This window comes from Chanodichthys erythropterus, chromosome 6 (assembly GCF_024489055.1).
Source record: "Chanodichthys erythropterus isolate Z2021 chromosome 6, ASM2448905v1, whole genome shotgun sequence".
Taxonomy (NCBI): domain Eukaryota; kingdom Metazoa; phylum Chordata; class Actinopteri; order Cypriniformes; family Xenocyprididae; genus Chanodichthys; species Chanodichthys erythropterus.
In genome coordinates this window covers 5970781-5988364 of record NC_090226.1, presented here as the reverse complement: position 1 = coordinate 5988364, position 17584 = coordinate 5970781, and the positions used below count along the sequence as shown (strand labels likewise).

General features: G+C 34.4%; 1 protein-coding gene across 1 annotated transcript in view; it reads right to left on the bottom strand.

Annotated features, from left to right (window-relative positions):
- Positions 1-17584, bottom strand: part of cacna2d3 (calcium channel, voltage dependent, alpha2/delta subunit 3) — a 52195-nt gene that overhangs the window by 4240 nt on the left and 30371 nt on the right. Inside the window, exons 15-35 of the mRNA XM_067387157.1 lie at positions 15473-15547; positions 14417-14497; positions 14204-14278; positions 9880-9963; positions 8563-8634; positions 8326-8387; positions 8117-8184; positions 7038-7083; positions 6839-6936; positions 6345-6438; positions 6035-6130; positions 5800-5921; positions 3831-3908; positions 3631-3692; positions 3368-3412; positions 2977-3039; positions 2803-2873; positions 1472-1547; positions 1337-1377; positions 1191-1246; positions 613-727 (exon numbers count right to left, since the gene is read on the bottom strand). Coding sequence (XP_067243258.1) covers positions 613-727; positions 1191-1246; positions 1337-1377; positions 1472-1547; positions 2803-2873; positions 2977-3039; positions 3368-3412; positions 3631-3692; positions 3831-3908; positions 5800-5921; positions 6035-6130; positions 6345-6438; positions 6839-6936; positions 7038-7083; positions 8117-8184; positions 8326-8387; positions 8563-8634; positions 9880-9963; positions 14204-14278; positions 14417-14497; positions 15473-15547 — 1580 coding nt within the window. The remainder of the gene's footprint in view (positions 1-612; positions 728-1190; positions 1247-1336; positions 1378-1471; positions 1548-2802; positions 2874-2976; positions 3040-3367; positions 3413-3630; positions 3693-3830; positions 3909-5799; positions 5922-6034; positions 6131-6344; positions 6439-6838; positions 6937-7037; positions 7084-8116; positions 8185-8325; positions 8388-8562; positions 8635-9879; positions 9964-14203; positions 14279-14416; positions 14498-15472; positions 15548-17584) is intronic.

Sequence of the window (17584 nt, the reverse complement as noted above, 5' to 3'; positions counted from 1 at the left end):
ACTAAACAAAAAATAACATGCATTTTTTATTATCTCTCTTATTTTATTAAAATAATTCTCATTTTCACAGATTCTGCAAGGAGTTCACATACTTTTTCATGCCACTGTATGTGCCATGATAGGTTAGAATATTAAGAGTTTTGATAACATTTTATTCTACTGCAGCTTTAATTTAATATAACTAACTAATCATAGTTTTGTTTTCATGTTATAAATGTATTGTGATATAATTTAAAGATCATATAATGTAAAATATTAAAACAAAAAAATATAAATGGATATATTATCATATAAAGTTATTATAAAGTGCCAGCAAGTGTGGTTTATGGCACTTCAGTTGTTGCTTGACTGATAACCTTTACTCAGTGAGAGGTGCTAGCTAAATATAAAAAACAAAGCAAATGCTAGAACAGCAGCCTTTTTAGCCATACCACTTTAAGGACAGCATAATGTGTCATTAGAACATGCAAATGCATAAGTGTTGCAACTCACATCAGTTTCATTTCAAAGTCATTTGAGTTTTAAACCAAAGCAAAAAGCCACTTTCCACTCACTTATGCTGTGCATTATAAATAAGCATGCATACCCATAGACACACACAAATGTTCTCACCGTATACAGCCATTACAGTCAATGTTCCCTGTGGTCTCTTTGATGGTGCGCTCAGAGACAAAGGCTGGGTATTCTGTGTCACACGGCACCATCATTGTCCTCTGAGCTCTCTGGGCTACACACATGAAAGAAAAAAATACTCAGTGCAACTCAACCATCTGCTTTAATGCACATCTCAACCATCTCCAGACTTAAAACACATTCAATTAATTCATTCATTAAACTCTAGATATAATTTGGTTAAATAATTTGGTTGAGTGTTTGAAAATACTCAACCATAAATTGAAATACTTTCCATAATTTATAACTTAAATAATTAATCATTATTAATATATATTGTTTTTGGTTCACATTATGCTCATGATAGACAACATGACAGTGTATATAAACTACATTTTCTGCTATGTGTGATTAATATGCCATCGTCCTACAGATTAATTGAGATTTATAGTCTTTTTAGTCTTTTAATAGATTAAAATCTAATATCTATTATATATCGTGTGGAAGAAATGGGAAATAACAAGGGCTTGCTCACAGGAGCATGTAACCCCATTAACATGTCATATATGGACTGATACCTTTGACTGTCGAGTCCCAGTTCCACCAGCTGTACAGGTTAAACTCCAGCAGAAATCTGCAATAAAGACACATTCTCATTCAGAAACACAGACTGAAAATCCCAAGCTGACAATAATAATTATAGGGCAAAAGGCTTTTATCTCACATGACAAGTTCTGTCAAGAGCCATTTCACAGTGGTGAAGGGCTGAAAGGAAAAGTGCAGCGTGTCAATGGAGACAGGAAATAGAATCCAGAAGCACTGAAGTCAAACACTACAGCACAGATGATAGCGTACTCACATCCAGTAAAGTGCGTGCGCTGTCGCTGCTGCCTGCGTACTCTTTACACAGAGCCTGATAGTCATACAAATTAATCCTAACAGGAACACAAGCAGAAACAGATTTACTACTAAACTCAACCCTGGGTCAATTTATTATTTAACCACAGGTATAGCGTGATAAGGCAACATTAAACAGAGCTGTTCTAATATTCTTTTTTACATTTTCAACTTTCTTTAGTGTGTAATGTTGCTGTTTGAGAATGTCTGAAAAGGCACTGTTTCTGAACTCCCTGAAACGCCTCCATTGTAGTCTTTAATTTTCTTCGAGAAACAAACACGTCACAATATTCCTCATTTAAATAATTCCCGCCCAAGGCATATGCAAAAAGAAGGCCTGGTTGAGTTGAGGTACTAGTTTGTTGAAACTTCTGGTTATGGAAAGAGGCGTGATATTTCTGAAACATTCTTAAAGTAGTTGACCAATTGCAACACAATAGTCCAGTTGACCAATCAGAGCACATTGTGCTTTTCAGTAGGAGGGGCTTCATAGAGACAGGAACTAAACAGAGCGTTACTGACAGACTGGGAAGAGAGGTGCTGCAACAATGTCCAATATGTGAAAAATAATGCCTTTTGAACATTAAAGCATGAAACCTATTCTGGTCGACCCCAAAAACAAAATCAAGACTTTGTAAAAGGGCATAATATGGACTCTTTGGTGTCTTTTTTGTATTTTTGAAAGTTTAGCACCACTTCCGACTGTGTTTGGCACCATATTTTAGTGCTAAACTATAAATTGTGAAACAATGTGGTGTTAGAATGAATTAAGGACCGACAACCAATCTTAAGCTAAACAATACAGGCCTCATTAAATATTCATGAAGTAAAACATTAGAGAATTCTTTAAGCTTGTTTTTGATCTAAATATAAGTTAATTTAATGAGGTTTATGCTTAAAACACAACAAAACAAAAAAATCTTTTCCAATAGGATAAGAAAAATAATTCAGGATATATTCTATAAAATTGAGCCTCAATTTACCTTGTTCAGGGATGTTTTGATATTTTTAACAACAAAAAGACTTTTACAGTGTTCCAGAGTGATGAAGAGATAATAAATTTGAATGATTTTTATAGTTATTAAAACAGGATGCATACTTGTTGCATGCTGTACCGACCAGTCTTATTAACCTCATAAATATGCAAATAAGAGCGTTTACACTGGGTTTACAGAAAATGCTTGAAGCTTGACTATGCAGGTTAATTAATTTAACAGATTAATTACTAACCTAAGGTTAAATATGAACAGTGTATACTTTCATCGTGTGTGTTTGTGTGCTTTCATCTCTCACTTTTTAAATGAGCCCATCAGAAGCAGTTTGTTCATGACAGCTCCCTCCACTTCTCCAAAGAAGAGGTTTGTCTGTGGGAAACACATTATGGACATTATGCCCCATTTCATAACAATATAGATAATGAATGGTTTTATGTACAGCTCTTGTGATTCATCTGTCCATATGCAATACCTGAGAAGTGTCTTCAGAGACCAGGATGAAGCCATTGTTGTCTATGAGATAGCATTTAATGTCCTAATATGAGTGAGAAAGGTAGAATATTCAATTAAATATATGATTTGACAAGCTTTTTCAGTTACATTTTGAAATGTTTTTAGGCCAAATGCAACAAGACAGTAAAATAATATGCATTTTATAGCTTTTATACCAAAGCCATTAATAAAAGACACTGAATTTAAAATGAGAAATGCTATGAGGCATTGCCATATATCTTATGTGCAGTGCAGATCTAGTAAGTCTGTCATTTTTCAGAAATGTCCATTGTATAATGAGAATACAGGCCATTTTATGAGCACCATCTTTGAAAATATGGCCAAAGGGAGAGAAAGAGAGTCGCATTTACCTCATTATCACAGCTGATGGTACATTTGCCATCCAGAGCATTACACTGCGTGGACAGATGCAATGGTAAAGACATGAAGCAAATGCATACATTAATGTTATTTATAAGCAGATACTTGCTAATAAAGAGTTACATTAGTGCATTCTCTTGTACAATATTGTTCATATACACAACAAACAGAGCTGTTATGCACACATCAGTTTTAGAAGATCTGGTCTGGTAAATATATATATATTTCCATGAGCGTAAATTTCTGTGCTTACCTGCCGACTGGCCGTCCAAAATTTCCTCTGAAAGAATTCCAGCTTCATTTGAATTCCCACAGCTTTGGGTGTCATAAAAAACACATTTAATATAATGACATTTAGCTGCGCTCAGTGTAAGTCAGTTGCATTTTAGCCAACAATACATTTAAAAAACAATATATTATAATCATATTGCTTTGAAGTAAGAAAACATATACCTGCCACTATAGGAGACTTCCTGTCATCGAGTAGTTGGATAGCAGTGCTTGCCAAAACCACACTCTTATTTTCACCCCCTTTAAATAAATATCACAAATTAACAAAAATGCCCTCTTATAGTATATATATATATATCAGTGAACATTAAATCTGAAAAAATCCACTAATAAAATTGTTCTAAACTGCTGATTTATGACCCAAAAATGGATTGCAGGTCTGTTCTGAGGAGAAAAGCAATGCTAAATATAAATAATAAAATGCAACTTATAATATAATCATATGCACTTATGAACGCAAAATATTCAGGCTAAAAAACGTGTTTCCATATCCATTATAGCTGATGTCAGGTTACATGTCCAATAAAAATATACTATTAAGTGCAAATTCATCTGTCACTTGGTACAAGCTAGTTAAATTAGACTAATGCCAACACGGACAGGTCAAATGACCTCCACAATATTCAAAAAACAAGCAAAAGAAGGTAAAAGAAAATATGATGCAGACTGAATAAAATACTGTTTCATAATGAAATTCCAGTGCCGAGTATTTTGTTTGTGCTGGGATATAATCTGAATCCTGAAGCTCTTTCCATTGCTATAAAAGGCACGTCATAACCACTAGAGGGCAGCATTTATTTGCATAAATATTTATAAGCATAAATCTATTAAGAGTGACTACTTCGTTTGCATATTCAGATCAAAAGCAGCATGGATTGAAACAAACACTCAGTTAGATGATAAAACAGAGCTCATTTATAGCGGTACAGGCAGATGAGGGAGAGTGTTTGATCAGAGAGAGTTGGAAGATCAGCGCTGTCTTTGTGATAAGGAGCCCAAGAGCTGTTGAGTGGGATGTAATGATCCTGATCTGTCACGCACACACACATTGCGTGAACATAAAAGTAGGGCACATTAATTACAGGCGAAGGAAAGAGAGATAAGCAGACAGTCTGCGTGAGGAAAGCAGTACAGTGCAGCTAGAGTAACAAACCACACTGATGCGCTATTACATCAACAGTAACCAGCTCTCATTACACGGACACTTCTGAAGATCCACCTGAAATATCTATCTATCTATCTATCTATCTATCTATCTATCTATCTATCTATCTATCTATCTATCTATCTATCTATCTATCTATCTATCTATCTATCTATCTATCTATCTATCTATCTATCTATCTATCTATCTATCTATCTATCTATCTATCTATCTATCTATCTATCTATCTATATAATGACATGATGGAAACAGCAGTTAGTAACAATCTATTACATTACACATTTAATATAATGGGAATAGTTTTGATTACTTTTAGATTACTTTTGATAGCATGCTTATCACATTGATACATTGATTTGAATAACCATATCGATACAAAAAATACAAAAATAGATTTATCAACTACAACAAGTGCATTAAACATTATATTACCTCAGGGTTTTGGTGAAGATACCGCAGGAAGTTCGTAAATTGAGGTTATTTATTATAAATAATTGAAGTAATAATTAATTAAAACAAAAATTTAAAATTTCAATTTAAAATATTATTTTATTATTTTAAAAATGTTTCATTTTTTCAAAATAAAACAAAAAAGATAATATTTTATTTGTTTATGCTGTGTGGCCTCTCAATTTTCTGTTTAATTATATCCTTTATTAACAGAAATAGGCTGGTTTTAGAAAAGTAAATTTAAATAAAGAAAAAATAAGGGAGAATCAATGAATTATGAATCATTTACTGTCATTTCTTTATTAAACATGCCCGCTTGAAAACATGACATAAAAAAACAAGTGAAATTTAACATAATTAAAATCATTTCAAAGCAGCTTAGATGTGAATTGGAATTGAATTGAATTCTAATACTCATTAACTGATTTTTTCTGCATGACATCATCTTTGAATGCTTGAAATATGTTGTATGACATGAAGACTTTGCATGTGTGTTGATGTACTTGAGCATCATACCTGAACCGAAGGGAATGGAGTACACGAATGTGCCGGGCACCTGCTCTGCGGCTCTTTTATACCACAGAGGAAAGTGATCTGCGTTAAAGACGCCCTCCCTGTCTTCAGCGGTGAGAAAATCTCTGCAAAAACGTGCAACCACAGAGGATATCTTACTTCATCATTCACCATTTACGCTTCTTGAGGCTTTTTATTGGACATTGTAATGAGATCAGAATCCGTCATTAGTACTCACTGATTGGTCAGCAACTCGGGAACCACAAACAGGTTGGTTCTGGAAAGACCAGTGCGGGTGCCGAGGAAAGCGATCTCAACCCCTTTATCAGAGTTCCTGTTGAAAAAAAAAAAAACAGTTTTAGCATGTTAGACTGCCTCTAACATGAAAAAAGTTTTATAAGCTACAAAAACAGCAAAAATTTGAGAGACAGACCGAAGGTAGAACATGGTTGTGTAAAAGGAAATCATGCAAATAAACTTTGAAATATGGCTCTTTTAAAATTAATTTAGCAAATATTAACGAGTACAGAGTAAAAGTCCAAACTCACTCAGACTTATTGAGGGCCAGTCCAGTCCAGTACGCTTCTAAAGGAGCGGTTACCACAGCATCAAACAGAACCTGCTGAATCAGCTCTCTGTCACCTACAACACACAAGAGGACATTTACACACTCCTTAATGCTTGTCGGACACCAACTTTAATGAGGACAGAGTTCAAACTGAGGTCATTTGTAAGCAAGGTGTAAGATTTAGATGAAGGACAAAGTGGTAAAACCTTTGCAGGAGCATCTGCTCCTGTATATACTGCAGTATGACGCTACCACAGAAGTTTAAGCTGTAAAACCAATCAATTGAGCTCATTTAACTGAAAACTGAGCTGAAAGTAAAATCGTTTCAGAGGCAGAAAAACTTGATGAAAGATTATGAAGATAAATGTTTCTCCTTAGAATAATATGCACTGATGAACTGATCACAATAAGACAGTAAACAGGGTTCATTTTGAATTCACATTGACATTAAGGATCAGCTGAAACGCTGCTCACATTTGAGGTGTGGTTTACGGCTGGTCATGTACAGTTTGATGGCCTGAACTTGAGTCAGGTGACGATGCTCATGATGCTCATCTGTGTTACAGTATGTCCTGAAACAAAAACGTAAAAAAGCACAATATTTAATACTTATGTGATTAATAACAGTAACAGTGTGTTAGCCTATACATTCAGTGTCAATAGAGGTTTTTACCATTCATCAGCAAGGGCAACATCTGGTTGCTCCAGATCATGTAGACCTAGAAAGAAAAAAGTGTGGATTATAGATTATAGAGGATTACAGATGAACTGGAGGTTTCAGGAACACTCCTGGATACTTATGGCTAAATCTGAGAAAGAGGGACAGAGCAAAAGAAATTGAGAGGTTCAGTTTCTCAAAGCAGTGCTGTTAAAAAGAGCATTGACAGTTAATCTTCCAGAGGAGAGGAAGATCTCAAGAAAACAGATCTGTTCACTTTATTATAAATATCACATAATTTATTGTTCATTAGACTCTCTGAGGTTTGATTCTGGTTGCGAATATATATAAAGTGCTCATGAGACAATATAAAAGGAATAAATGATTCAGCAAATCACGGTTATTATAGTTAACTAAAACTAAAACCAAAACCATTAAAAAAAAAGTTCAGTGACTTGAAATAAAACTGGAATCAAATAAATTAAACTTATTTAAGCTAGTTGCCAATACAAGATTTCTTATTTTCATTTAGTCTAACTTGATGTACTAAAATAAATAAAACTGAGATAAAAATTAACAAAATCTATACAAACATATCTTTAAAAAAATATTAAAAATGTCAAAAACAACAAATTTACTAAAACTGTAATTAAAATGAAAATGAAAACTTGGAATATTAATTCAAAATATTAATGAAACGTAAAATAGTATCTCAATGATATGAAAATTACACTGAGCAATATAAATATACCAATAAAAGTCTAAAGTATTTGAATTGTTCCTACATTGTTTATAAAAATATGCAAAGGGTCAACTAAAATTTTTTTACATATTTTACATTACATATATTTAAAATTCCCACATAGGAAAATGGAAAATGAAGATACTGTATAACAATGGTGAAACAATCTCCAAACTTCAAAATATCAGACCTTTAATAGGACTGCTAAGTAATTAAATAATTCATAGAAAGAAAACTAATAAAAATATATGTGATCCATAACTATAAGATAAGAATATATATTCAAGCATTTTAACCATAAAAATGAACTTCCTTGGTTTTCGTAATTCTTGCTAGTAAAGCAAATCCTCACCGGCTTCTAGAGAAACATTTCCCTTGAAGAAGTATTTTCCATGTCCTCTTGAAAGCGCCACACCTACACTACAAAACACACAGAAAACACCATTTCAAAAGTCACATTTTCATCACCACAATGTCACGTCCTTTTAATCACCATTTGTTCAAATGTAAAACAGTTTTAAGCAAACATTTGATAAAAATGTACATAAAGACACGACCTACCTAAATGGAGTTCCTTTAATATCAGTGTAGTAATAATCATTGTGCATCGTCAAGACACGTTTCTGGTGGGGAACAAATTTAAAGATAAACGATTATAAAGTTAAGCACTCATGTGAGATGTATTTTTGATATTTTGCTATTAAACTAATGTTTGTTTTTTTTAAATAATATGACACTAGATTGTATATCATTAATCTGGAATTGTAAAAATTCTTGCAAGCAATGATAAAACGTTACCCCTTTGTCCACTGTTCTTTTTACTTCCATTGAAAAAGTGCCAGTTCGTCTGTTCACCATTGCTGTGCGCAACTACAAACAAATGCATTTATGAAGCATTGAAGCAGCACTTATTCATGTTAATACTGTATGCCAACACCTCTTAAGATGCAAAACACTTCATGCAGTTACGTGAACCTAATGTACAACAGGACTGAGCACCTGCAATGCATTTGCGTCTGTATATTTGCATAAAGTATGTTTCTGGTCTAAAGGCCAGTTCACACCAAGGACACTAACTATAACGATAAAGATATAGTTCTAAAAACATTCTAAATATAAAAAAATAGCAGAATTCACACCACAACTTGTTTCCACCACTAAACAAAAAAAAATATAAAAAAGGTAATTTGCGACTTTTTATCTCATAATTCTGACATTTTTCTTAAAATTGTGAGATTTAAACTCGCAATTGCGAGTTATAAAGTCAGAATTGCATGATACAGTTAGAATTGTGAGTTATAAAGTCAGATTTGTGTGATATAGTCAGAATTGTGAGTTATAAAGTCAGAATTACGTGATATTAAGTCAGAATTGCATGATTTACTCAGAATTGTGTTATAAAGTCAAAATTGCTATATAAACTCACCATTGTGAGTTATAAAGTCAGTGTTGCATGATATAAACTTGCAATTGTGTCTTATAAAGTAAGAATTGTGGGATATAAACTTAAAATTCTGACTTTTTTTCTCAGAATTGTGAGTTATAAAGTTAGAATTGTGAGATATAAACTCGCAATTCTGAGAAAAAATCTTTTTTCCCTCACAATTGGACATTATAACATGTAACTACGAGTTTATATCTCACAATTCTGACTTTATATCATGCAGTTATGATTTTATAACTCGTAATTCTGACTTTATATCAAGAAATTCTGACATTATAACTCGCAATTCTGACTTTATATCTCGCAATTCTGGGAAAAAAGTCAGAATTGTGAGATAAAAAGTTGCAATCACCTTTTTTATTTTTTATTTCATGGCAGAAACAAGCTTCTACAGCTATAATGATAACGACAGAGAAACAATAACAGTGGAATCAATTTCAGAATAAATTTTTTTCCAGGTGATGAACGAAAAAAACTTTGACCTGCTTGAAAGAGCTCAAGCAGACGACAAAACTGCAGAGTGTGCTTAGAATAAACAGAACGATATCGTCCGCTGGTGTGGATGCTAATACAGTTATCATTATAGTATTCGTTCTCGGTGTGAACGGGCCTTGTCTAAGTGTATTGCATTGTCTGTACTCATTGTTAAAAACACAGAAACTGGTCCATACAACATCCTCAGTGTCCTCCCATTCCACCTCGGACAGGTCCACGCTGCTGTAACTGGGTTTCTTCCTCTTCTGGCCCTCCTGGTACTGCAGGAAGAAACACACAGAGGACAGGAAGTGCTTTAGAGGACGGCAGTGCACTTTCAGTTAGGAACTGGGGTCATACGGTTAACACGATGGAGACAGAAACGTACAGTACGTGGTGATAGAGGCCATTAGTCTACGTTTTTTCACTCCTGCTCCTTGACTTTCCCACTAGCACTGCACATTTATGGTGTCTAATCAGATGATGAAGCGTGTTAAAGGTGCTGTAAACAATTTGCTCAGTTTCACCGTTTTGCTAACTTCAACCACACGGCCTCTCTCTAAAACGCTCAAAGCAGTCCCAAACGTAGTAAATGATAGACAGGCACAAAACATTTCTGATTGACTGGTTTTCTGATAGGCTTAAAAGCATGCATTGCTTCCTTGACTCTTTCATTTACTGTTTACAGAGTCTGGCGCTGTCACTGAGACAGGTGTGACACCTATTTTAGTGATATCTATCAGTAGTCGGGGCATTTTATGTGTGGTATTCCAGAAAAATTGTTTACAGCGCCTTTACATAAGGGAAACATCCATCCATGTGCAGTGCTGAGGGACTCCAGGAGCAGGATTGAGAAACTGTGGTGCAAGGAAATGAGTTTTGTTTACACACTATCAGACCAGCCAATATTAGGCTTATAGAGATCTGTGTCAAAATAATCTGTCTAATCTTTTTTGCTCAGATTGGTTTTAGTCAGTCAATGGCTCTGTTCCAATCCCTAATGAGTTGCCTCGCTGTCTACGGTCTACATAGGCAGCGTCCTAACTGAAATGGAACCTCTGAGTAAGTAACTGAATTCAAATACTCCATGTACATTACAGTTAACAGTGTGATGCAAATAATGCTCTTTACATGGAGAACACGGGAATGCTGTGAATCCACTGATTTTAAAGGGAATGGCACATCGCAATATTAAAATAAAAGCTTAAGTTTTAGTAATTTTGTTATGTGCTTTTGTCATTAGGGGCCAAGCACTTTGGTGAGAAGGCACTAATTGTATCTGTTAGTTTTCCTATTATTATTCTTTTTCTTTTGCTCGAGTCTATTACCGCCCATATTACCGTTTGGTAAAAAGTTGTGAAATTTGGCACACAGATAAATGACAGTCTGAACATTAACCACAGCAATTTAGAGTCTCTAACTCAATCTCTCTAGTGTCACCAACTGTCCAAATTATACCATGTTTATGCTAATCATTTTTGAGCTTTAAGGGTTAGAAACAAAATTCTTTTTCAAAATTCTTCTTGGCTCAAGACGATTCGATTGCACCCTATGACTTCATTTTCCATCATGAAAACTTTCCCACCATTTGGAATTTTCCAAAAACTCTAACTTGTCTTAGATGGTTAGTTTGATTTTTACCAAAATCATCTCACATAATTTTCAGACTATGCTGATAAAAAGTTATTAAAAGCTTTTTGAAAAACAAAACTGTTCTCAAATAACGCATGAGTGATTTTGACGAAGAGCACATCAAAAATATTTTGTCTTAAAATGCAGTATTTTATGAAAGCATTAGCGTATCGTTACGAAACTCGGTATGTGTCTTCGGCACCATGCCCTGAAAGTACTTAAAATGTTTTGAGACAGTGCCACTTTGTGGTCAAAAATGCTAATAGCTTTTGATTAATTTAGCATATTTTAATAAATGTGGACTTGATAGATTCCATGGGTCATACCGAGAATAATGATACCAATTATTCCATAGTCTCACGTAGTCAGACCTTCAGACTTAGGGTAGAAAGTATGATCTCGTTTCAAGGACCGCTCAAGAGGACATTTGACTGACATGTAACGCATCCAATCACAATTTGTTTGGTTCCACGTTATGTTTAGGGGCATGGAAATGTAAAGTTGATGTCCTTATAATAACAGACCAGTGTGCATCTATAAATTATTAATTTGAGAACATTGTGCAAGTTTACTGCAACAATGGAGCAGCAAACTTCACATACTTTTGAAAATCCAGCGTTTAGTTGATCCTGATAAGCGCTCAATGTCACAGCTGTAAGCACGTCAGCATTGTTCTTATATGAAGGGTTTGGCGTCACAGCATTTGTTTACAGGCGGACCGTTAAAGGTGCCATCGAATGTTTTTTTTACAAGATGTAATATAAGTCTAAGGTGTCCCCTGAATGTGTCTTGAAGTTTCACCTCAAAATACCCCATAGATTTTTTTTAATTAATTTTTTTAACTGCCTATTTTGGGGCATAATTAGAAATGCGCCGATTCAGGTTGCGGTCCCTTTAAATCACGCACTCTCCGCCCCCAGAGCTCGCACTTGCCTTAAACAGTGCATAAACAAAGTTCACACAGCTAATATAACCCTCAAAATGGATCTCTACAAAGTGTTTGTCATGCATACGGCATGCATGCGTCGGATTATGTGAGTATTGTATACTTATATATTGTTTACATTGATTCTGAATGAGTTTGAGGCTATGCTCTGTGGCTTATTATCGCTCCATCTGCCATTTTTCGCTGTTTTCCTTGCTTGCTTACCTAGTCTGATGATTCAGCTGTGCACAGATTCAGACGTTCTGCCCTTGTGTAATGCCTTGAACATGAGCTGGCATATGCAAATATTGGGGGCGTACATATTAATGATCCCAACTGTTACGTAACAGTCGGTGTTATGTTGAGATTCGCCTGTTCTTCTGAGGTCTTTTAAACAAATGAGATTTATATAAGAAGGAGGAAACAATGGAGTTTGAGACTCACTGTATGTCTTTTCCATGTACTGAACTCTTGTTATTTAACTATGCCAAGATAAACCAATTTTAAATTCTAGGGCACCTTTAAAGAACGCGAAACGCAGGTCTGCCAGACATCCTGTAGAATTCAACCAACTTTGAAACTCCTGAAATGTTTCCAGATAAGTGTGCCATATGCATCAGATGTTCAGCCAACGGTCCGTGGGCATCTGAAGCTGAGACTAATTATTCCATAGTCGGTCGAAGTCCAAAAGTGATAAGCTATTAAATCATATTACTATTGATTGTATTTATGCTTTTTCAGTTGTTTTGACTAAAATAATCTAAACATGTCTTTAATTACTCATTGTTGCACTTGGTCTGATGCTCCCAGCCATGCTTGCATGACTCATCATGGTTTTTGTGTTTGTCTCCTTAATTGCTGCTCGTAGCTATATTTTTTATTAGACATTTAGCATTTTAAAAAATAGTTCTATTTAACTTTAATTTTAATAATTTTTATATTTCAGTTTTCATATTAGTAATTTTAGTACTTAACCTAACTTATTTTAGTGCAATAAGATTCAAATTTTCGTTTAATTAAAAAAATAATATTTACATTTTGTTTTATTTAATCTTTATTTCAATTATTAAAAAGGTTTTTAATAGTTTTGCTAAGCACACCAAAACATTAGATGAAATAGTTATTTTTTTAAATTTATTTTACAATATGTAAAAAAAATCCCCTCGTTGCAATGCATCGTGGGATTTGCATGCACAAAACATACTTTATATAATGTCTAGCATAATATTAAAATCCATCATAAATTTGCTCCCAAGGTGAGAGTTTGCCTATAATGTATAAAAATGTTGCCTAGATGGTCAGCTAACTAGGGTTTGGAACAGAGCCTAAAATTGGCTAAAAGTTTTAATAAGAATGTTACTTTATGTGCACACTTGAATCCAGTCCAGTTCATAGTAAACAGGCGTAATGCTACTTACACTTATAATACTCATTTTAGCATTTACCACATTCAGTAACAGTAAACACTGTCCCTGTTCAGCAACACAGAGTCAGTGTGGTCTGTAAATACACACACTCAGAAGCCTTGACTGATGCACACCACCGCTACGCAAACACAAACTGATACACAGCAGCACTGGAGCCACATTACGACGAGAACACCAACACGTTCACGACACACAGAGACGCACAGTCACGCGTGGTGACTGAGAGCGGGGTGAGGGGTGTCCCTGCGAAGGGTGAGTTACCTCAGTGCTCTGATCAGCCCTGGCAGGCACATGAATGGGCTTTTATTCCTGCATGCAATATATCAGAGGAAAAGGGTTGGGATTACAAAAACTACATCTCCCATGATGCACTTCAGCGTCCCACCAGCGCTCTCACAAGCACACACTACATGTGTGGGTAGATTTTACCTGAGCCAGCTTTTTTTTGGATGTAATTGAATGTCTATTGTATCATATTCCTAATATAGTTCTAATATAAGGCTGGATATGGGCTCAGAACAACATATTAGTCCTTACCAGGGGCCTCAGGTCGGGATGTGTCAGGATGTATCCGTTATTGGTAATGGCAAATGCGTATCCGTGTATTCCTAACTGGAGAAAAGAAGATAAGATTTAAAAAATTATAGCATTATCACACTTTAGCCCATTTTAAGATACAGAGAGTGTAAAATTGAACAGATTAAAATTGATTTTGGAATGCATGGCTATTTATTGGTGGTGACATCCTACCTTGTGTTTTGGGATGGTTTTCATTAACTCCTGAATGGGGATGTCAGTGCCCACAACACCTAGCAGGATGCCTTGGTTTTTCTGCAGAGAGACACATACTGTGAAATCATCTTATTTTCACACATGCACACATTTGTTCACTTCTCATTGATACTTTAATAGGTTTTTAATCTGTTTAAAGTAAAGTAAAAAAAAAGCCTTTTGAAGCTGTTGTATGGTGGATATTAATTATGTCAGAACTCATTGAATATGAATTATAAGTGAAACACACCATCAGTGTTACAGCGTACTATTAATTAAGTGTTTTCCAACAAGTTTGATTAAACAAATAGATGTGGATGAAAAATGATTTGTTCTTTTGTGTCTGATATTTTCAATGAATCAGTTGATTCAGTTCACAAAACAAAATGAATCATTCACACCTCCAAGTGGAAAATTTTTTAGAACATATATTTCAGAATGTACATGAATATTGAAAGTTATATTTAACTATTGTGAATTATTATTAATATTATTAATAATATACAAACATTTATTTTAATTTCAATCATTTTAATATTTTTTTAGAATATACATGAATATTGATAGTTATATTTAACAAATATTAATTTTGATCATTATTAATAATATCAAAAATATTAAAATTAGCATTAAAATTAATATTGTTATAATAGATCCATATGGAAACTTTTTAGAATATACATTTTAAAATATACAGTAATATTGCTAGTTGTATTTAACAAATACTAAATATTATGCATACCAAAATTAAAATTTATATTGATATTAATACCGTTATTATAGTTTCCATATGGAAACATTTTAGAATATACATTTTAATATATACATTAATTTTGATATTTAGGTTGAATTAATACTAGTTTTAAATATTAACATTAAAATAATATTGCTATTGATGTAAATATTAATATTGTTATTAAACTTTGTATAATATATGTTTTATAATATACATTAATATTGATTGTGTATGTATCTGTGTCTATTCAAACTCAACAGATATCATGTCACACATAAACACACAGACATTCTCCCCACCGTTTCATTCTTGGTGCTAAACACAGGCATGGCCACTGTGGTCATCGGGTTTGGACCTTTACTCTCCCCAAGCTGCTGACAGACCAAAAGAAAACTTTCAGATTTAAATTACATGAACACCTGAAAAAAATGCATCCGATAAAGATTTTGTATGGACATTAATCGCCACGGCCGGTTCATAAGCTCACGCTGTGTCGTCCCACCGGCCTTCAGATCAAGGAAGTTGCTGCGATATGAAATATTCAAACCAACGATTTGATTAATGGCCGTGCGAGGTGTAGACAAGTGAAGGGTGATCTGGTGAAGATGGTTCATCTCTGTAGCTGAACTGTAAGCTCAGCTGCGGGCACGATGAGGGCTGACATGATTTAACGCATGAGCTCACTGAAACTAGGTCTGCTATTCCCCCACCTCACTACTATGTGTGTGTGTCCATTATGCATGTTTTACAGTGGCCCTTGAGAGGATTCGTGAATGCGGTTGTTTGTGTTTGTGGAAGAGAAAAACAGACAGAAAAAAGAAAAATGGTAAATATCCTATTCTTAGTTGGCATCTTTGTTTTGTTTTCCAGTAAAAAAAAAAAAAAAAAAAAAAAATATATATATATATATATATATATATATATTAAAGGGATAGTTCATAAAAAAAAAAAAATGAAAATTCTGTCTTTTACTCACTCTCATGTCTTTTCAAACCTATATGACTTTAAGGGGAACAGTAAAATGAAATCAAAATAATAAAAGCGAATGGAGACAGGAGCTGTCAAACTCCAAAAATGACAAAGAAACAGCATTAAAGTATCATAAAAATGGTTCATACGCATTGTGCTATATTAAAAATCTTCTGGCATCATGTGATTTGTGAAATTTGAACACTTTTTTCACAGAAAATCTTCTCTGTCGTACTTCTCAAATCTCATTTCTGTTAGCATATATTCAAATATAGTGCGTCAAAATGGGTCCTGTTGGGACATCAATGACATGAAATGTCCATCTTGTCTTTCGGTCTATGTCTTGTGACCAATCAAATCGTTAACATCAAACCTGGTGTGACATGTTTTAACATCCCATATACTCCAGTCTTCAGTGTCACATGATCCTTCAGAAATCATTCTAATATGCTGATTTGGTGCTCAAGAAACATTTCTGCTTAATATTTCAACGGAAACCGTGACACATCTTTTCTCAGGATTCTTTTATGAATAAAGTTTTTTTGAAATGTTGAAGTCTTTATCAACACTAATAATTAATGCACCCTTGCTGAATAAAAGACCCTATAATGACCCTTAACTTTTGAGCAGTAATGTAAATTATACACAGTTTTATATAGAAAGCTATCGCATGATTTCAGAAGACTTGATATACAGTTTGAGTCGTATGGACCTCTTTTTTAGTGATATTGGTGCTTGACAGCCCCAGTCCCCATTCACTTTCACTGTAAGGAAAAGATTTATGAGGATATTCTGCAAAACACCTTTTCAGTTCAACAAGAACAACAAAATAAAGAATTTCATATGGACTTGGAATGAAAACAGAGAGTAAATGATGACAGACTGAACAATTCAAAAATAAACAATTTTATTTTGGGGTGAACTATCCCTTTAAATCTTGTTTTCAGAATGTAACTTTAATTATCACTAGTCTTGTTCCAATGGCAGGTTTGCTTCTAAAACAGCAGCAAAAATCCTCCCTCAGTCCCATTGAGGGAGGGCTTTAAAGTCTCTCTTATTCTGTCTCGCATTGGAGAGCTCAAAAAAAAAAAAAACTCAGTTTGAGTTTTGTCCAACATTTGTTCAGTCTGGTTGGCGTCGTGCAGAACACTGGAGGTGTATCCTGCAGAAGCCAAATTGAAATCTGTGAATTAACCTTGTGCTTCCCCATTCCTCTCCTTCCCCCCTCTTCCCTTCTCTCTTTCTCCCAGTCTCTGCCTCTCTCACCCCCTCTGCTCCAATGTCAGTTTTATTACGGCTTTAGGAGATAAAAGCCAATGATCCACAAAATGATGAATGGGGTGTCTCAGTGGCCAAGATACAGCAACACACACTCCGGAGAACAATTCCCAACACCCTATGCCTATGCCTGTGTGTGTGACAGAGGAGGGTGTCAAAGACAT